This window comes from Myiozetetes cayanensis, unplaced genomic scaffold (assembly GCF_022539395.1).
Source record: "Myiozetetes cayanensis isolate MyiCay16 unplaced genomic scaffold, myiCay2020 scf16, whole genome shotgun sequence".
In the NCBI taxonomy this organism is placed as follows: Eukaryota; Metazoa; Chordata; class Aves; order Passeriformes; family Tyrannidae; genus Myiozetetes; species Myiozetetes cayanensis.
The window spans coordinates 10,650,928-10,671,054 of NW_026087270.1; the positions used below are offsets into that span (position 1 = coordinate 10,650,928).

Below are 20,127 nucleotides of genomic sequence, written 5' to 3' on the forward strand. Positions count from 1 at the left end.
CCAGGGGTCGGGAAGTGGCTGGGGGTACCAGCTCTGGGAGTGCTGGAGGGAAAGGAGCCCCCCACTGCACCCTTGCAGGGACTCTGTCGTGTGGCCAAACCGGGGGGACTGGAGTGGGCAGGAGCTTGGGGAGGCTGAGGCAGCTCGAGCTCAGCTCCCTTCCACAGCGGGGTTGGGTCGGTCCAGGTCCCTGTGCCGTTCCCCGGCCCTCGTGGGGACAAGCCAGGCTTTCCAAGGGGATATCCTGGGATTGTCAGCCAGTGGCTGCCCCAGTGCTCTACACCCCGGTTCTGCCATCGGCCCCTGCCCACAGCAGCCTCACGGCCGGGGATGGGGCTGCGGGGATGGTGCAGCCTTTTGTGTCCCGATCCTTTCGCTGTTCCCGCCCCTTGCTGTACCCATCCCTTCTCCGCGCCCGTCCGTTCCCCGTGCTAATCCCTTTACTGTTTCCGTCCCTTCCGCGTGCTCATCCCTTCTCCGTCCCCGTTCCCCTCCCCGTGCCCGACACCTTCCCGTGCCGGACTGGCAGAGCGCTCTGTGCCGCAGCCAAATCCCGAATGCCACAGGAAGATGGCTCTCCTTCTCCTGTCTGTTCTCCCGCCTCCGCGCCGAAAACAGGCTGTTCCCGAATGTGAGAGGAAATTGCTAAGGAGATAATTGAGTAGCCAATTAATTAACTAATGATTAATGGAAGCATCCTGCGGAGGCAGCGCTGCCGCCCTGGCCAGGTGTTGCCAGGATGTGTCACTCCCGGTGCAGTGATGGCTTCCGGGTGCCCGGGGTGGGCACCCACCGGGACCCCACTCCCGGTGACATGCCGCGGTGCCCCGTGACACGCCAGGGTGGCTCATCAGCCCCAGCCAGGAGCCTGTGGGCGCTGGGTCCCCACAGGTCCCACACCGACAGTCCGCTGCCGGCACTGCTCGAGCCACGGGTTTATTTTGCGGGTGGTTCCGGCAGGAAGAGCTGCAGGAATGTGCCCAACCCGGCAGCCCCTGGGCAGGGTGGCAGGGCCAGGGTGGCAGCCGGGTGCTAAGAGAGCAGGGAGAGGAGCAGGGCCAGCGCCAGTGGCAGCGCCAGGGCTGTGGGCGGGAGCCGGGCTGTGCCGGCACCGTTGGAGTACCCGTAGCTGGTCCTGCATGTCCCGTCCAGCTCCTCGAAGGCGATGGGTGTCTCATGGGCAGGTGTGCCCTGCAGGGTCCTCTTCACCTGCCATGGGGACAAGGTGGGCTGCTGCTGTGAGGGGCAGTGCCCCACACAGCCCTGCCACCCTGCACATCCCTGTGCCACCCTATGCCATCCCACACATGTCCATTCATCCCCTGCTCTGCGTGTCCCAGTGTCCAACCATGTCCCCATAAATCCCTGAATACCACGTGTCCTGATGTCCCACCTGTCTCTGCTGACACAGGTGTCCCCATGACCCAAATGTTCCCTGTTCCCCACGTGTTCCCTATTCCATGTGTCCCCATGCCCCAAGTGTCCCCGTGCCCCATGTGTCCCCATGCCCTGTACATCCCTGTGCCAAATGTACCCAGTGCCCCTTGTGTCCCCATGGCCCAAGTGTCCCTGGGCTTCCACTGTCCCCTTACCATGTGCATCTCGGTGCTCCCCATGCTCCACTCACCTCCTCCACCCTTCTGAAGACCCGGAGCAGGTTCTCGAGCCAGGGCCAACTTTACCTCCTCCTCTGTCCAGTTCCTCGCCAGCAGCTCCGCCACCAGTGCAGGATACTTGGAGACATCCTCCAGGCCGGTAGGGAGCCTGTGCCACCCACAGCTCTCAGCTGGGCCACCCCTGCAACCCCCAGCTGTGTGTGCCCACACAGGACGCTAGGGAGACTCCCCTTCCCCTCCTGTCCCACCAGTACAGCCCATCCTGCACCCATCACCCCCTTTACCGTGTGACCCCATCATAGTCCCCTCCAAAGCCGACAGATTGGGCACCAGCCACCTTCTTCACATAGTCCATGTGGTCTGAAAGCACAGGGGGGTTGAGGTGAGTGGGACAGGGGCATCGCTGCTGCCCCCACCCACCCACCCAGACACCATCTCACTTGCTACATCAGTCAGTGTGGCTGTGTCCTTGCAGGTCACGTATTCATTGTAGAAGTTGACCATCACCAGGCTGCCCGTGGAGGCCTAGAGGAAAGAGTCCTGAGCCCCACGGCCCCTTACAGCCCCTCTTGGCCCCGGTGTCCCCTGCCCTGCCCTGCCCTGGCCATGCCCCCCGCTTACCACCATCTGCAGCACATCATCAGGCACGTTGCGGCGGTGAGGGCAGAGGGCATAGGCAGACGAGTGGCTGAAGATGACGGGGGCTTTGGAGATGTTCAGCACAACCTTCATGGTATCCACCGAGACATGGGCCAGGTCCACGATCATGCCCAGGCGGTTCATCTCCTCCACCACCATCTGCAGGGACGGGGACCAGGATGGGGACAGGGATGAGAGTGTGGAGGGGTGCATGGGAGGGTCCCCTGGGAGTGACCTGTCCCCAGCCCACAGCTGGAGCTGTTTGGGTGGCTTTTGGCAGATGGGGCAGATGGGACAGATGGGTGGGTGGGTGGATGGGTGGGTGGAGAATGGATGGATTATGGATGGGTACGACACTGCACCCAGGGCAAATCACCCAGCTGGTGGGTGCCAGTACCATGTCCCACCTCAGCCACTGCTCCTGGGCACTGCTGCCAATGCTGTTCCTCACCTTCCCAAAGGCTGAGAGGCCATGGTGCACTGGCTTTTCCTCCTTGGTGTCCACCAGCCAGTTGTCAGCCCTGTGGAGCAGGGAGAGCATCAGGGCAGCTCCCTGGCCACATCCCCCTGTGCCATCTTGGTTCCCCATCCCCAGGGTCCTACCAGGGGGTGTTGCAGCTGTGGGTGAGGGTCATGTAGCGCACGCCCAGGTGGTAGAAGGTGCGCAGGACGCCCAGGCTGCTGTCGATGGAGTGGCCGCCCTCCACCCCCATGAGACTGGCCACCTTCCCGTTCTGGAATGCATTCTGGAGGCCTGTGGAGGACGGGGGACATCAGTTGGGTGGGCATGGTGCACCAGCACCTCCAGCCCCCCGTGCCCCAGCCCTGTGCCCCCTCACCATCACTGTCGGTGACACAGGCGAAGGCCTCTGGGTACAGGTCGCACATGCGCTGCACCACGTCGATCTGCTCCAGCGTGCGCTTCACTGCGTCCCTGTTCTGCGTCTCACAGGGCACATACACGGACCAGAACTGCCCAGGCACCACATGAGCACGGGGACACAGACCCAGGACCGCTGCCACCCACCCTGGTGCCCTTGCCCACCCCAGTACCCACCTCAGTTCCCCCCTGCAACAGTCCCGGTGCCTTCCCCAGTGCCCCTGCCCACCCCAGTGTCCTCCCCAGTGCCTCCTGCCTGACCTGATGTCCTCCTCAGTGCTCTCACCAGTATCCATGCCCACCCTGGTGACCTCTTCCCACCCTGGTACCCACCCCAGTGTCCTCCTCAGTGCCCTCTATCCACTCCGGTGTCCACCCTGGTACCCACCCCATTGTCCCTACCCATGTCAGTGCCCTTTCTGGTACCCCTGCCCACCCCAGGGCCCCCTGCCTGCCCCGGTGCCCTCCCCAGTGTCCCTGTCCACTCCATTGCCCCCTATCCTCCCCAGTGCCCTCATTGGTGACCCTGCACATCCTGGTGCCCCCTGCCCTCCCCAGCACCTGCCTTGGTGCCCTCCCCCCTGCCCCCGTTCCATCCCACCTGCCCGCCCACGTGCCCGCGGCGCAGTTTGGGGATGTTGGTGTGGGTGTCATTCAGCAGTGTCAGGTTGGCTGCTGGCACCCTCAGCTGGTTGTTGAACCTCTTGAGGAGCTGCCAGGGCAGGTCGTTGTGCCTGGGTAGGGCAGGGATAGGCACTGAGGGGAAGCCTGGCCCTCTGCCTTCCCGGCCTCCTGCTGCCCACCTTCCTGGCTGGCTGCATACACAGTCCCTGCATCTGGCTGTCATTCCATCCATCCATCCATCCATCCATCCACCTATCCATCTTCCATCCATTATCCATCCACCCATCATCCTTCCTGCCATCTGTTCACCCATCCTGCCAAAAGCCACCCAAGCAGCTCCAACCATGTGAGGACAGCCCCACATGCGACCCCCTGGAGGACTCTCCTGTGCACCCCTCCAAGCCTCCATCCCCATCCGCCACGAGCCCTTGAACCCGGGGAACCAGCCCAGCATCCCTCGGGCAGGGCTGTTACCACCACCATCTCCAGAGACATCCTGCCAGGCTTATTCTGCACTAAGCAGTGCCACTGGGGAAGTGCTGGGGAGAGGGGGGCAAGGCCCACAGGCTGGCTCTCACTTCTTCCCCTTCTGTCACAGTCACACACCCCTGCCTCTTCCTGCCCCTCTCCCTCTTCCAGTGACTGCTGTGGCACAGCACTGGTACCACAGGGGGTTCCTGTGGGGGATTGGAGCCTCCTGAGAACAGAATGGGGACATGCCTTAAGACGTAACTCCACAAGCAGGGACTTTCCATGGGGAAGCCTGACTCCAATTTCCTGGCACTCTGCCCACTCCTGCTGGGCTGCACTGCCCCGGGGATCCCCTCAGCTGCACGGATGGTCCCATGGGATCCCCTGGGAAAGCTGTCCCCTGTCTCTGCACAGCCCTGGGGTGCTCGGCACGGGGATCCCCTGGGAAAGCTACCCTACATGGCCCCAGGATGCTGAGCATGAAAACCCCCCCGGGAAAGCTGTCCCCTGTCCTTGTACACCCCAGGGCACCCAGCACAGGGATTCCCTGGGAAAGCTGTTCCCTGTTCCTGCATAGCCCAGAGGTGCCCAGCACAGGAATCCCCCAGCGGTCTGTCCCAGTAGGGCTTCCCAGCTGGGTTTTTCCCAGGGTGCTGGAGCAGCCAGGCAAGCTGGGGCCCAGACAACCTTTGCTCACCCGTCGATGACTGGTGTGTCCGTCATGATGCGCTCAGCCTCATCCCGATACTGCTGCCCGGCACAGGGCAGTGCCAGCACCAGTGCCAGCGCCAGCACCCACACACTCCTGTCCGGCATCTTCTCCTGCTGGGCACTGCTGGGGAAAAGGGGTGACCTGCCGTGTGAGCACATGCACCGGGACGGGGCCCTGCTCCTGCCGTCCCCTCCCACCATCAATGAATAACCAGGAGCCTGGTGTCGCCCCTCCCTGAGCCCGCCTGGCAGTGCCAGGGCTCCACAGCCTCCCTCAGCCCAGCTCCAGTGGCTGTGCTGTGCCTGGGCCTCTCTGCCGAGCCGCGGTGACGCTCCCAGCCCCTCTAATGAAGCCCAGATTTTTTGTGGTTGGGAAAATGCCAGGCCCATTCCCGCCTTGGCCTCCCCAGCACTGGCATCCATGGGCACCCCCAGCCTAGCACTGGCACCCCAAGCACCCCCAGCACCCCTGTCCCCACTCACCCTGGTCCTGGGACGCTCGGGCAGCCGCTGCCTGCAATGGCTGAGAATTATGTTTTCCGGCTTGCGTGCGGCCGCAGGGCTGGGATGGGCTCCAGCCACCCCAGAGCCACCCCCCGCCATGGCGCCGGAGCCACCACATGCTGGGGCAGCAGCCGGGGTGGCACAGCCGCGGTGTGGAGCTGCTGATGGTCCTCCACGTATGCTGGGATCCTCCACCCTGAAGCATCCTGAGGGGAAACTGAGGCACTGTGATCTGTGGGTGCTGAGCATCCCAGCTGGTTCCGGCACGAGAGCCGTGGTGTCCTTCTCAGCAAGGCCTTCGTGGGGCTGCTGGGAATGGCATGGAGCCAAGTGGAGATGGTCAGTCCAGCTGGACACCTCATCTTGGTGTGTGCTGGGATGGGAATCCCTTCCTGCTGCGTGGTGCCAGCTGTGGGGAGCCCAGGGTGGGGCATGGTGCAGGACTGGCACCTCTCAGGGTCACCACGGGCTGGTGTGGCCGGCAATGCTTCCCGGTGCCTTTCTCGAGGTGACTCGGCTCCCCCGACTCTCCTGGATGAGATTGTGGGTCTGGGCATGCAAGAACCCATCCCATCCCACCCCCCCCACCCCATTGCGTTCCACCCAATCCCATCCCACCCCATCCTGGGTTTCTCCAGCCCCTGCCAGCAGCTCTCTCCCGTCGATGGCCCCAGCGCGGCCGGATTCCCGGCTTCCCGGCAGGAATGTGCCGGGGGAGTCCAGCCCCCCGCCCGCCGGGGCCGCTTCCTCTTTCGGCGCTATTTAAGCGGCGCCCGGCGCGTCCCACCCGGGCGGGCCATGGAGCGCATGGAGGTGACCGAGACCTTCGCGGGCATCGCCTTGCCCGGCCACCTCCACACCCAGGAGTCCCTCGGCTTCGCCGCCGCCTTCGCCTTTCGCCCCACCGACGTGCTCATCGCCACCTACCCCAAATCGGGTGAGGGGCAGGGGGACACGGGGACAGCGCTGGGGACCTCCGGCTGGAGGGAGGGCGCGGGCCGGGCTCCGCCGGCGGGGCTGGGAGGGGGCCGGGCTCGGGGACACTCGGACCGCTGTCAAAGTATGGGGAACTCTGGCCAGCAGCTCCCGCCCCCCAAGCCCCCTGTGCTGCTGCCCCACACTGTCCCAGCCCCAGAGTGGTGTCTCTGTGGGGGTCTAGGGGGGCCACATGGTACTGCCATCCCAGTTGCTGCCCCGGGACGAGCTGATGGTACAGGACAGGATAGAATAGGATGGGATGGGACTGGCCAGGGTGGGATGGGAAGGGCCAGGCTGTGCTGACCCATTCCGTGCCAAGCCAAGTTGTGCTGATCTGCTCCACAGCATGCTGTGCCATCCGATGGCACGTGCCATTGCAGTGCCATGCTGTGCTGAGCCATGCCATTCCATGCCACCCCATGGTGCCATGCCATGCACTGCCCCATGCTGAGCTGGCCCTGACCTGACTCCCACCTCCACAGGCACCACCTGGATGCAGGAGATCCTGACGCTGATGTTCAGCCTTGGGGACGCTCGCCCAGCCAAGACCATTCCCAACTGGGAGCGGGCTCCCTGGCTGGAGCAGATCTACTGCCGGGAGGCTCTGCGGGACACAGAGACCCCCCGGCTGCTCACCACCCACATGCCTGCCCACGTCCTGGCCCCTGCCCTGCAGCGCAGCAAGGCCAAGGTGAGAGGGAAACAGATAGCCTGGGGGGATCCCCATCAGTCTGGGGTGTCCCCGCAGGGACATTCCCACAGCTGGGGAAATGCCAGGAGCTTTCTGAGCTGGGTGGAGCAGAATGCCCCCAGCCATGGGGGTGACGCTGTGTCCCCCCCAGGTGATCTATGTGGCCAGGAACCCCAAGGATGTCGCCGTCTCCTTCTACCACTTCCACCACCTGGCCAAGTTCCTGCCCGACCCTGGCTCCTTTGACGCCTTCCTCACGCAGTTTCTTGAGGGCACAGGTAAGGGCTGGGGATGTCCCTGGAGGGGGGGACTCGGCCTCAGGGCTGCCCATCAATTCCTGCCTCCCTCCAGTGCACTATGGTTCCTGGTTTGACCATGTCAAGGGCTGGCTGGGCCAGCGGCACCTCCTGGACATCCTCTACGTCACCTATGAGGAGCTGCACCAGGTGAGCCCTGCAGTTTCCCTGTCCCTGTCCCCGTCCTCAGAGGTGCCCAGCGCTGACCATGCCCCTGCTCCAGGACCTGCGTGGCACAGCGCAGCGCCTCAGCACCTTCCTGGGGTGCCCGCTGGCCCCAGAAACGCTGGCAGCCCTGGAGCAGCACTGCAGCTTTGCTGCCATGCGGGACAATGCCATGGCCAACTACTCCCTCATCCCCCCCGAGATCATGGACCACAGCCAGGGCCGCTTCATGCGCAAAGGTGAGGAGGTAGGGGCTGGAGGCACACGGGTAGCACGGGGGCAGCATCCCTGACCCCCTCTGCCCTCTGTCCCCCAGGTGTGGTCGGGGACTGGCGCGACCACTTCTCCCCCCAGCAAAATGCCCTCTTCAACAAGCGCTACCAGGAGGAGATGGGGGACGTGGAGCTGCCCACGCAGTGGCCCATGGCCTGAGGGACCTGGGGGGACACTCACCCCAACCTGCTGAGAACAACTGTAGCGGGAGCACTCTGCGTAGGCAACCCTTGGCACCCCACAACACCCTCCCACATGTCACCTGGGGCCAGGGGTTCCCATGGGGATGGGGGACATGGCACTGTGCCACCCCCCTGGGGATGGGGAACTTTTCCAGCTGCGCACTATGGCCATCCCTGTGGCCTTGCTCCCCCCAGGCAGGGGCACGTGGCCGTGACCCCTCTTTCCGCCCATACCGCCCTGCGGAAATAAATATTTATTGTTGTTCCCAGGCAGGCTGTGTGTTCCCACGGGTGTCAGGCGGGAAGCGGGAAGCGCTGGCGTTATCAGGGACACATCGGGGTGGGGACCCTTCCTTTGGGACCTTATCAGCAGCCGGGAGCAATGGCCGGGCGGCCAGCGGGGGCTGTGGCAGGGTGCCAGGCTCGTGGGGAGTGCCGGGCTCCGTGGGGGGTCATAGCAGGGTGACAGGTTTTGCCAGCGGAGCCCAGGGCACAGAGCCAGCTTTTTCAGCAGCACCCAGGCTCCCCTCCCCCTGGAGTCTCCATACCCCAATGCAGCCCCTTCCAATGCCACCTGCACCCCAACATCCCCTCACCTTGCCCCAGTGAACCCCTTCCCAGTGCCCCCTGCACCCCAATGCTCCCACCCTGTTTCAGTGCACTCCTTCCTAGTGCCCTCTGCACTCTGGTGTCCCAACCCTGCCCCAGCGCAAACCCTCCAGATGCCCCCTGCACCCCAACATTCCCCCATCCTGCCTCAGTGCACCCCGTCTCCTGGAGCCCCCTGCACCCCACTGCCTCCACTCCACCCCAGTGCTCCCCTTCCTGACCCCTGCACCCCAGTGCCCCCTTCCTGACCCCTGCACCCCAGTGCCCCCTGATACCCCCCATCCTGCCCCAGGCTCTCCCCAATGCTTTGGGAGGGGGCCACAGTGCCCTAACCATCCTGTTTGGATGCTCCCCCTGCCCATCTCCCCTCCTGGGGTGTTTGCACCCAGGGGCTTGTTCCACCTCCCCTCCCCCAGCACTCTGGGATGCTCCAGGCAGGCAGGACACCTCCCAGTCCCTCTCTGGCCACAAGCCAAGGAATTGCATTGTGGAGCCACCTGGGAAGCACAGGCAGTGTCAGTGATTACCCAGCTTCATTATCTGGCCCCTGCAGGGTGAGCACAGGGCCAGGGTGAGGAGTGTGGGGACTTAGCCCTGGCACCACCAGAGCCCCTGGACAGGGCTTGGCTGAGAGGGGGGAGGTGGTGAGACTCTCTCTGCGGTCTGCAGCACTGTGGGACAGTGACACTGCTGTCTTGGCACCCCTACCAGCTCTGCCACACCTGTACCCCTTCCATTCCTGCCAGCTCTGCCAGCTCTGCCAGCCCTGCCACCCTTCTCTGTTCCTGCCAGCATTGTCACCCCTGCCACCCCTCCCAGCCTCTCTGCACTGGCAGTGGGTACAGCCTGACACAGTGACTCTGGACACCCCCAGCACCACGGGGTCTCTCCACACCCATCCTGGGGCACCCATCTGTCCCCATGGACCTGGGTGCCAGGGCAGCCCCCTGCCCGTGCCAGGGCCAGCCGGTGCTGAAGCCTCCCAGGCGGCAGGTTTGGGTTTCCATGGCAACATCCAGGATCCCGCTTTTGTGGGAAATGAATCAGGAGCTATCTATAGGCATTGGATGGGGGTGCAGGCAGTGTGCCCTGCCTGTGCCCTGCACTGGTGGCAATGTCCAAGGGCCAGCAGGGCCACCCCAGTGACTGACTACCCACACGGGGACAGTCTGGGCCCTGTGTCCTCACCTGGGGTGATGGCATAATCCCAGAGCCCAGAGCAGTGCCACCCCCAAGGCTGGTTCTGGGCTGGCCCCTGTCCCATGGCACTGTGCCAGGCTCCAGTTTCAGTCCCTGTGGTGGCCTTTCTCACACCCTGCCCCAGGGGATGTCACCTCCCCAGGAGCATCTGCTGGCACAGGACTGGCATCAGCAGCACACAGCACGTGGTAGCAGCATGGCACAGTGCCCAGCACACGGCACAGCATGGTGAGTGGCACATGGCACACGGAACGTGGCACATGACAAATAGCACATGGCATGACATGCAGCACACAGCACGTGGCACATGGCAATGCACATGGCACACACAACACAGCACACGGCACAGTGCCATGTGGGACAGACACATGGGGCATGCAACACCACGTGACACATGCCACAGAGCACATGGCACACAACATGTGGCACACGGCACACAGGACAGGACACATGGCACACAGCACGTGTTTCATGGCACATGGCAACACAGTATGTGGCACATGATGCAGGGCACATGGGACATGGCATGTGGCCCATGGGACATGACACGTCACAGCACATGTCACAAGGTACATGCATGTAGTGCACGGCCCATGGCACACATCATATAGCACATGGCACACGGTATGTGGCACAGGATACGTGCACACAGCACATGGCACACCACACAACACAGGTCACATGGCACACAACACACAGCACACGGTACATGACACTCAGCAGACATCACATGGCACGTGTCACAAGAGACGTGGACATGGTGCCCAGCCTCATGGCACACATCATACAGCACATGGCACAAGCACGTGGTAGTGGCCTTGTGCAGGGCAGCAGGGCCGGCTCCGTTGCCACCTCCCTCAGCTCTGTGCCCTGGATTTGGGGCCGTGGCACAGCAGGGGAGTGCCCACTCCGGCACATGAAAGCGGCAGCTGCTCCAGCACCCAGAGCTCTGGTGCTCCCAGCTCATTGTTGGCAATGGACAGCTGAAATGTGGGGGCAGCAGGGGGATGCCATTGACTCTTGTCGCCAGCCAGGGTGGCATGGTATCACCACAAGGGGACATGGGCAGCACCCAGGATCTGCCAGTCCCTCTGTCCATCCCCCATTAACCCCCAGGGAGGGTGGCACCCAGAGAGCAGGAGGATGGGCACAGGGGTGTTGCTTTATTGGGGGAGTCATGCAGCCTCCAAACATCACAGTGACAGAGAAGCAGGGACCGAGAGGACCACGGGGACAGTAGGGATGGAGCGGGGACAGGCCGCAGGGCACGGACCACCAGGGGTGGGCAGTGCCTGCTGGGGACCCCTGGGCAGTGCAGAGAGTGTCCAGCACCGGGGGGCAGGACCTACCCCATGTCCCAGATGGGGGGGCTGTGGCAGGGCTGGGACTCGTGGGGACCCCGTCTGTCCCTGTGCCACACCAGGGGGAGCTGGGGATCCTCACTGGGGGGAGCCAAGACTGGGGTGGAGGGTCCCTCACTGAGGCGACCCAGTGCTGCAGCTGGGGGCACTGGGGATCTCTAACTGGGGAAGCCGAAGCTGGAGTGGGGGCTGTGAGTTCCTCACTGGGGGAAACTGAGGCTGGGTTGGGGGTACTGGGGGTCCCTCACTGGGGGGAGCCGAGGCTGGGGTCGGGGGTGGGGGCCGGGGGCAGCGCGGGGGAACGCCTTGTAGCTGTAGTACTCCACCACCTGCTTGGGCACCTCCGCCAGCACGCACTTCGCCAGGGCTGTGGGTGACGCCTGCGGGACACCGGGGACACCGCGGGACACCGGGGTGAGCCGGGACCACCGCGACACCTGCCCGTCCCGCAACGCGGAGCAGCACCCGTGGGAACTGGCTCCCTGTGCCGGGATGTGGGGACGGGAGGGGACTGGAGGGGATGGAAGGGACGGAAAGGAACCGGGAAGGACCGAAGGGAACAGAAGGGACAGATGGGGAGGAGAATGGATGGTAGGGGGCAAAGAGGGACGGGGGTGGGACGTGAGGGAACAGGGAGGGACAGGAAGGGAACGGGGAGGGACAGGAAGGGAACGGGAGACGACTGGAAGGGACAGGAGGGGACGGGAAAGGGCAGGAGAGAACCAGAGGGGATGCGAAGAACCGGGAGGGGCCGGCAGGACCCCCGGCTGCCCCACTCACGTTCTTGAACTCGCGGAAGGGCACGAACTGGACGATGTCGCGCAGGACGGGCTCCCCCTTGGGGGAGCGCAGGACACCGTCGTCCCCGTCCAGGATCTGCATGTCGGTGAAGTCGGCGTTGCCTACCCCGACGATGATGATGGACATGGGCAAGTAGGAGGCCCGAACAATGGCCTCCCGCGTGTCTGCCATGTCTGTCACCACCCCGTCTGTCAGGATCAGCAGGATGAAGTATTGCTGGGGAGACAGGGATGTTCTGGGGGAGCTGCCCAGCCCCACACAGAAACACCCACAGGTGTCACGAGCATGGGGGGTCTCAGCCCAGCCTGGTGCCCCAGTGGCACCCACCGACGCTTCCTTGGTCCGTTCCTCATCGGCTGCCACACGAGCCACCTTGGTGATGATGGGAGCCACGTTGGTGGGGCCATAGAGCTGGATTTTGGGCAGGCAGCTCTGATAGGACTCAACAACACCCTGGATGCCTGAGGGGGTGTGAGGAGTGAGGAGGGACATCCTGGCCCACTGGACCCGACCCCACTGGAGCTGGACTTACCCTCACACTCATCGTTGTCGGGGTTGAAGTTGATGGCGAAGTCGTGGGAAACCTGGAGGGCAGGAGGGGAGGGGGCAGCCAGTGCCCACCCCCCACCCACTGAGCCCCACCAGTGTCAGGGCCTGGGGTGTCTGGAGGGATGAACACATCCCTTGAGTCCCACAGGGCCCTGGCACTCCGACTACCCCTCACCTCATACTTGGGGGGGATCCTGGCACCAAAGCCCAGAGCTGAGAATTTCTTATCGCTGCAAGGGAAGGGGTGTGAGGAGCTCTGGTGCCATCACTGGGTAGCCATCAAGGGGGCGTTGGACCCCAGGGTGGCCGTCACCAGGGTGTCTGGCCCTGGGGAACCCACCAGAGCGACCAACCTGTCATAGTCCTGGCAGATCTCACCCACAGCCACCAGCGCCTTGAGATACTCGTTGGGCTGGTAGGGGTTGATGTAGTGCAGGGAGCAGCTATTTCGGGGGTCCCCGTTGGAGGCTGTGAAGTCGATGGCCACCTGGGGTGGAGGGGGGGCAGGGAGTGTTTCCCCAGGGCAAGCTGGGCCACCAGCGTGTCCCCACTGGGTGGAGTGGGGGACTCTGCTCACCGTGAAGTGGATCTGGCAGCCGCCCATGATGTAGTCCAGAAAGGAGTAGACCCTGTGGATCTTCCAGAGGGACCCACGTCAGCTGGGCCTGCTCACGCTGGCCTACGGAGCCAGGCATGGCTGTGCTCAGCACGGCTCGGCACGGAATGCAGGCACTCCTGCATTCCCACTCACCTTCAGGTCCAGCAGCACCACAACCCCCGAGTTCTTGTAGTTGCGCTTCTTAATCTTGTACTTGGGGTTCATGCAGTCCCACTGCACCTGTGGTACACGCGGCACCTGCGCTGCCTGCGGCCCTCGCCCCAGGACCCCCATCCTTGGCACCCCCAGACCCCTGGTCCCATGGCTTTGCAGAATGGTGACCCAACAACCCCATAACATTGTGGCCCCGTAACCCTGCAGCCCCCCGTGGCCCTGCAGCACAATGACTCCACAGTCCCAGAACATTGTGGCCCCATAAAAACACAGCCTCACAGCATCATGTCTCTGCAGCATAGTGTTCCCACAACCCTGAAGAACCATAACCCTGCCTCCCTGCAGCCCCTCAGCCCCACAGTGCTCCAGCCCCATAGTGTCATGACCCACAGCCCCACAGTTCTATAACCACACAGCCCCATAACCCTGCAACCCCATAGCCCCAGGTTGCAGCTGCCTTCCCCCACTCCCAGCCACTCCCTGGGATCCAGCCACCCCATCCATGGCTGATTCTCCAGAGGACCCCAAACCCACCATCCCCTCCCCAAAGAGGTAGGCAGCAGCAAGGAGAGAATGACCCCAAACCCAGAGGAGTTGCTGGGAGGTATCTGCTGGGATGGGCTCTTCTGACAGCACACAGGGGTGATCCCCAGGCTACCCCTGTGTCCCCGTGTCCCACCTTGTTCTCCCCCATCGCCTTCTGCATCTCCTCAAAGGTGGTGAAGAACTCCCCAATGAAGTCGTGTTTGCCCCGGGAGTCGTAGTCCCACACCACACCCTGCAGTGGGCACAGCTCAGCCCTGGCACCGGGGGGGTCCCTAGCACACCCCCAGGGAAGCCAGGGTACAGATACCTCTGGGGTAGGGATGGGGGTCCCCATTTCCTTTCCTCACCCTCAGCTTCCTCTTCTCCTCACAGCTGCAGAGTGAGTTGAGAGACACCTTGAAGGGCTCCCAGACAGGACTCAGGTTGTTCTTCACCACCTGCGGGACAGGGAGCTCAGCAGGGCTGAGGAAGCTCCAGGGTGGCTGTGGGGCAGCCGAGGGACTGGCCCTGCAGGGCCTCACCTCCGTGCGGTACACGAGCTGCTCGCTGCGGTCATCGTCAATGCGGTAGATCTCCAGGAAGGGATCCGACTTGCTGAAGAGGTCCTGGAGGAAGAGGAGGGGGCAGGGCACTGCCCACCCTGCCCACCCTGCCCCATGTCCCCCCTGGCACCTGGCTCACCTTGTCATCCAACTTCTTCGCACGGAAGGCGAGCTCCACGTAGCCGTTGTTCCCCGAAATCTCCTCAGAGATGATCTGCAAGGAGAGGCAGCCACAGGGTGCTCAGCGCCTGGCATGGCTTTGTCCCCTGCCTCTCACCTCCCTGTGGTGCCCCAGGAGCGGACAGGGTGCCATGTGCCTCCCCTGGGGCAGCAGAAACCCCCAGTGGCCAGCAGACACCAACGGGGACCCTGAGCCCTCCTCACTCCCAAGAGCCTGAGGGGCTGCAGGGCTGGATGGCAGTTCAGACAGGAGGAGGGTCACTGGGAACCCCCCACACCTCCCAGCTCAGTGGCACCCACAGCCCAGTGACAGCCCACTGACTCAGCCCAGATGTCCCAGCTTGATGCCTTCCCAGCATCCCAGTCCAGTGCCACCTATGTGTCCTGTTCAGTGTCACCCTAGGGTCCCAGGTTGGTGTCACCTCAGGGTCCCAACCCCTTGTCAGCAGTTCACCCCATCCCAGTGCCACTTCAGTGCCCCAGGTTGGTGTCACCCCAGGGTCCCAGCCCGATGTCACTCCAGAGCCCCTGCTCAGTGCCACACCATTGTCCCACCCCCGGTGCCACCCCCAGCCCAGGCTCGGTACTCACCGTGATCGTGGACTTGCCTGCGAACTTCCCGTACTTGAGGAACAGCGGCTTCGTCACCCGTTTCTGCGCCACGATCTGCAAGAGCCCAGAGTCGGGGTGGGGACACCATGGAGGGGGTCCCCGGGTGGGCGTCCCTGGGCTCACCTGCCCCACGGTGCACTCCATGCCCCCCAGGAAGTCATCGTCGTGCGTGCCCACGCCGGTGTGGCCGTGGCTGTCGTACACCTCGAACCGCAGCTTCTGCACCTCCTCGAAGTAGTAATCAACCGTGAAGATCTTGGCGAACACGGGGTTCAGGTTGCTCTTGATCACCTCGCTGCGATCCACCTGCACGGGAATGGTGCTGGGCCAGGGCCGGGATGGGCACAGCCAGAGTTGCCTGGGCCTTCAGGTGACAGAGCTCACACCCAGCTGGGAATGGGGATGTGGGAGCCTAGGGGGAATGGGAGTGTGGGGAGGTAGGGAGTGGGAGATGACAAATGGGGACTGCTGAAGTGGAGGATGAAGGGATGAGGGTGCTGGGATGTGGGATGACAGGATGTGGGATAGAGGGATGGGGGATACTCAATGGGGGATAAACAATTAGGGAATGAAGGGATGGGAGGTGAAGGAATGAAGGATGGCAGGATGGGGGTGCAGGGATGGAGAATCCAGTGCTGGGGGCTAAAGGATGGGAGGTGCAGGGATGAAGGATGGCAGAATGAGGAGGTTGGGATGGGGAATACAAGGATGGAGGATGAAGAGATGGGGTGTGCCAGGAAGAACCAGCCGTGCACAGGCATTTCCCCGTGCCCAGGTGAACAGCATTTGGAAGAGCCCCATGTGCCAGCCCCAGGCCCTGGGATCAGCCCTCTCCCCAGGCTCCCCATGGTCATCCAAGGGGATATTCTAGCTCTGACCCCACTTTGCCACAGCTGCACTGGAGCAGAAGCAGAATGCTGGTGCCAGGATGAACCCCTGTGTCCCCACCCTGGGGTGGCCATAGCTGGGGGTCACTAGCCCACAGCCTCAGTGGATGCTCAGTGTGTCCCATCTATGCTTGGCAGCAGGTGCTGAGCAGTTCCAGAGCCTCCTCCACACCCATCCCTGTAAACGTTGACTCAATGGGACACATCCTGGACAGGGCACCCTGCCAGCCCCTGGCCCCTGCCCACCTCCTGTCCAACCTGGCAACATCTGCTGAGCCTGCACCGCTGCCACACTGCCAGGGCCATCCATGTCCCTCCTGTGTGGGCACTGCCACACCCTCACCCTGGGGATCTGGTTTTCGGGCACCCTGAACCCTCCAGCACCAGCCACTGCCAGAGGGTCCTGGGCTGTCTCAGCACTCAGTGCCAGAGCCACACCTCGGCTGGGGGACACGGGCTGGCAGGGACAGGGAGGGGACAGGGCAGGGGGTCAGTACAAAAGGTGGTCCAGGAGGAACACTCTTGCCTCTTGGTGCTGGCTGGTGTACGGCACAGCACAGCACCGCGTGGCACAGCATGGCACGGCACACGGAGTGTGGCACGGCCGGGTACAAGGGTCTGGCACGGTACACACACGGTAGCTGGCACGGGGCCCCTGTGCCCCCCCGACCCCGCGCTGGCTCGAGCAGAGTCGATGACACGCCGAGGGATTTAGCGCTAAATCCGCCGGCTGAGCAGCCGAGATTAGAGCGGAGCTGCCGGCGCCAGCCAGGGCTCGGCGTGGGGAGGGAGGGAAGGAGCCGTGCCAGCCCCAGTGCCAGCCTCAACACCAGCCACGTCTCATGGGGTGACCAGGGACCCCCAGAGCAGAACACAGGGCACGGTGCCAGCCCTGACCCCCTCTGAGATGCCTACCCCACACAGGGTGACACCAGCCCGCCAGCCCTGAGCCACCCTAGGGATGGCCGCGTTGTCCCTTGTCCCCGTTCCGGGGCAGCGGAGCTGCGTTGGAGGCACCGTGGGCACCCCACCCCTCTCCTCGGCCCTGCCACAGCCCCGGGGGGCTGGATGTGAGCCGTTGTCAGCAATGCCCCTCATGGGCTGCTGGGTTCCCACAGTGCTCTGCCCTGACCTGTGATCCTCATGCTCTGTGACCTGCACTTGGGCACCCTGTGTCCTTCTCTGCACCCCGCACCTTGTACCCCACACTGAGCTCTGCACTGTGCATCCAGCAGCCTCTGTGTGCACCCTGCACTCCGTTCTGCACCCTGCTCTGCACCCTGCACCTGCTCTGTACCTTGCACCTCATTCTGCACCCTGGTTTGAACCCTGCACCCAGTTCTGCACTCTGTACCCTGGTCTGAACCCTGCACCCCATTCTGCACCCAGCACCCTGCTCTGCACCCTGCACCCAATTCTGAACCCTGCACCCCATCCTGCATAATCTCCTGCACACCACTCTGAACCCTGCACCCCACTCTGCACCTTATTCTGCTCCCTGCTCTGCATCCTGCACCCAGGACCCTGCTCTGAACCCTGCACCCCATTATGCACCCTGTTGTGCACCCTGCACCCCATTCTCCACTATACTATGCTATACAATCTGCACCCTGGTCTGCACCCTGTACCCAGTTCTCTGTTATCTCCTGCACTCTGCTCTGCACTCTGTACTCTGCTCCCCATCATCTCCTGCACCCCACCCTGCAGCCCCCCGTGCCCAACACCCTGTGTCCAGCACCCACCCACATGCACCCATCACCCCATGCCCAGCCCCACCATGTCCCTGGTGCCTGCCCTGCCCTGCCCACTGTGGGGGTTGCTGGCAGTGCCCCCCACCCTCCTACCTCCATCCACTGGCCCTGGGACTGCATCAGGAGCAGGACGCAGGGGTCTGACTTGTTGAGGGTGTCTCGGTCCAGGAGGTGTTTACAGCTGACCCGCAGCTCCACCTTGGAGAGCACGGCCAGTGGGGCCTGCGGGCACGGCTCAGGCACAGCACCCATGCCAGCCGGGGCACGGGGGGCGGCCAGCCGGGCCGGGGGGCACGCAGCCCCGTGGGCGAATGGCATCGGGGCCGAGGGTGGCCACTGCCTTCGGTGCTGTCAGGGAGCCGGGCAGGTGCCTGTCATGCCCGGGGCTCGGTGCCCCGCGGTGCCAAGGAGGTTCCTGGGGGCAGCACAGGGGTGGGGTGCTCCGGGGGCTGGAGGGACCCCACGACCCGCTCCGGGGCAGGGTGGCTGGGTCCAGTCCCGATGGCTCCGTGGGGCTCTGCAAGGCATCAAAGTACAGTGGGGTGAGCAGGAGCTGGGACACCCTCATGATGCTGCCCATGTACCCTCAAGCGCCAGCCAGACCTGTGGACTCTATTGTGGGGGGTTCACCCCCCAGCCCCTTGGGCTGACCAAGGGTCCCACAGGGCCATTCTCAGCTCTGCCCCAGGCCCACCCCAGGGACAGGATATGTCCCGTGGGGAAGTGGGACCTGAGTGGGGCTGAGTGGCCATGCAGGAACTGGGGTTGTGCAAGCAGCCCTGGGTATCCACCCTGGGGTGCCTTGAGTGGGGCTAGGGAGCAGAAACACCTCCCTGTCCTTTCAGGCAGCACCCTCCAGCCTGGACAGGACTCTCTGGGAGGGCAGTGGGGACACCAGGTCAGTGTCCCTGTTGCCAGGTGATGGATTTCCCTGTGCTGGGGTCAGGGACCACCTCCCTCCTGAGGCTGGTGACACCTAGCAAGGTGATGCAGCGTGAAGGGGCATTGAGGGGCTCTGCCAGTCCCAGCCCAGGCTTGTCCCCCACCTGCAGCCCCAGGGGGTGGCTGAGTGGGGAAGGGGTAGCTGCAGAGCAGCCCCTACATGCCCAGCCTGGCTAAACTTTCCTAGTGCAGTCATGCATTGTCCAGGCCCTCCCTGGCACTTGACTCTGGTGCCCCCAGCTCCGGGGGCCATCATCCCCCTCCCAGGATCGCAAGCACTCCTTGGCATCCATTGCCCAGTGGAGGGGGCACCGGGTCCCACCCTGCTCATCACCCCCTCACCTGGGTGCTGGTGGCCTGGGCTCCACAGGTGGCCGGGCGAGGGCCGGGGTCGGTGTGCCAAGGGGAGCCGGTGTGCCAGCCGTGCCGGTGTGCCAGCCGTGCCGGTGTGCCAGCCGGAGCTGCTGCCGCTGCCACCTCCACACAACTGACTCAAGCTGCAGTTCGGGAGCGGAGCCCTAAGAGGGAGATGGATGACAAGCTCCGTTAACTGCCTCGCTGCCAGTACCGGAGTGGAGCCCACCCATGGGCACTGGGGCTGAGTGGGGTCCCCAGAGTCTCTGGCATTGCCGGCCGTGCCAGGACAAGTGCTACTGCTCCAGGTGAGACCCCCATGGCAGAGACACAGCCCCTTGCCCTCCCCAGCTGCTCCCTGTGGGGTACCCAAGGTTGTTCTGGTCCCAGCCCCCTACACTCTAAGCTAAGACCCCAAGCACAAGGGTGGGGTGCCCCAAACCCACTGGGTGCCCTCCCCACATGCTGGAGCACCGAGACTCATATTCCATGCACATGGAGTCCCATCTGCCCCATTCCCAGCCTGGGACCCCCACCCACCCCTGTCCCCCCAGTGCTGTGGCACTGTCAGCTCAGCTTTATGAAAGATGATGTAATTAGCCCAAATGTGGAGGGATTAAAATGCAGATAGGGCTAATGAGCACCAGGGCACTGCAGGGCTGGGACTTCAGGAGCTAATCCCCAGCCTGCCTGGCAGAAATAGGCCACTCTCTCTCCCACTTCCCCTCGCAGCCCCTGGCATGGCCCAGGAGGGCAGGAGGCACCAGACACACGGTGGGACACGGGGTCCAGGCAGAGGGGCTGAAGAGATGGGCAATGGCTGGCATGGCACAGGCAGCACCACACCGTGCACCTCTTGACTGTGAGCAGCCCAGGGGCTATCCAGCTGTGCCAGGGCTCCAGCACCAAGTGCTTCAACCCATCCCATCCCATGCCATCCCATTCCACCCTATGCCATCCATATTCTCTCTCCAACCTGCTGACAAATGAC

At 63.7% G+C, this 20,127-nt stretch overlaps 3 protein-coding genes across 3 annotated transcripts; 1 reads left to right on the forward strand and 2 right to left on the reverse strand.

Moving 5' to 3' along the window:
- Positions 1–746: 746 nt before the first annotated feature.
- DPEP1 (dipeptidase 1) lies at positions 747–5,551 on the reverse strand. The gene is given in 12 exon segments (XM_050311274.1): positions 747–1,209; positions 1,628–1,663; positions 1,665–1,764; positions 1,901–1,976; positions 2,057–2,141; positions 2,238–2,414; positions 2,707–2,776; positions 2,859–3,009; positions 3,095–3,227; positions 3,737–3,869; positions 4,928–5,062; positions 5,425–5,551. Coding segments are annotated over 11 exon segments (1,257 nt in total). The 5' UTR covers positions 5,047–5,062; positions 5,425–5,551; the 3' UTR covers positions 747–1,032.
- A 672-nt stretch (positions 5,552–6,223) lies between these two features.
- LOC126637800 (sulfotransferase 2B1-like) lies at positions 6,224–8,299 on the forward strand. Its single transcript, XM_050311275.1, has 6 exons — positions 6,224–6,382; positions 6,906–7,114; positions 7,266–7,392; positions 7,466–7,560; positions 7,634–7,814; positions 7,892–8,299. The coding sequence occupies exons 1-6, from the start codon at positions 6,244–6,246 to the stop codon at positions 8,005–8,007; spliced, it is 867 nt and encodes a 288-aa protein (XP_050167232.1). The 5' UTR covers positions 6,224–6,243; the 3' UTR covers positions 8,008–8,299.
- Positions 8,300–10,981: 2,682 nt separating this feature from the next.
- Positions 10,982–19,264, reverse strand: CPNE7 (copine 7). Its single transcript, XM_050311247.1, is given in 17 exon segments — positions 10,982–11,475; positions 11,477–11,580; positions 11,981–12,217; positions 12,329–12,462; positions 12,534–12,585; positions 12,726–12,780; positions 12,904–13,037; positions 13,128–13,187; positions 13,302–13,388; positions 14,002–14,100; positions 14,216–14,305; positions 14,390–14,473; positions 14,550–14,624; positions 15,182–15,256; positions 15,326–15,508; positions 17,934–18,357; positions 19,125–19,264. Coding segments are annotated over 16 exon segments (1,725 nt in total). The 5' UTR covers positions 18,159–18,357; positions 19,125–19,264; the 3' UTR covers positions 10,982–11,444.
- Positions 19,265–20,127: the final 863 nt, after the last annotated feature.

What these genes read in the sequence shown, in the direction of transcription:
- LOC126637800 (XM_050311275.1), top strand. Translation starts at nt 6,244, where the DNA reads ATGGAGCGCATGGAGGTGACCGAGACCTTCGCGGGCATCGCCTTGCCC. An exon ending in CCTATGAGGAGCTGCACCAG is followed by an intron (nt 7,561 to 7,633) that starts GTGAGCCCTGCA and finishes CCCCTGCTCCAG; the next exon opens with GACCTGCGTGGCACAGCGCA. An exon ending in GGGCCGCTTCATGCGCAAAG is followed by an intron (nt 7,815 to 7,891) that starts GTGAGGAGGTAG and finishes TCTGTCCCCCAG; the next exon opens with GTGTGGTCGGGGACTGGCGC.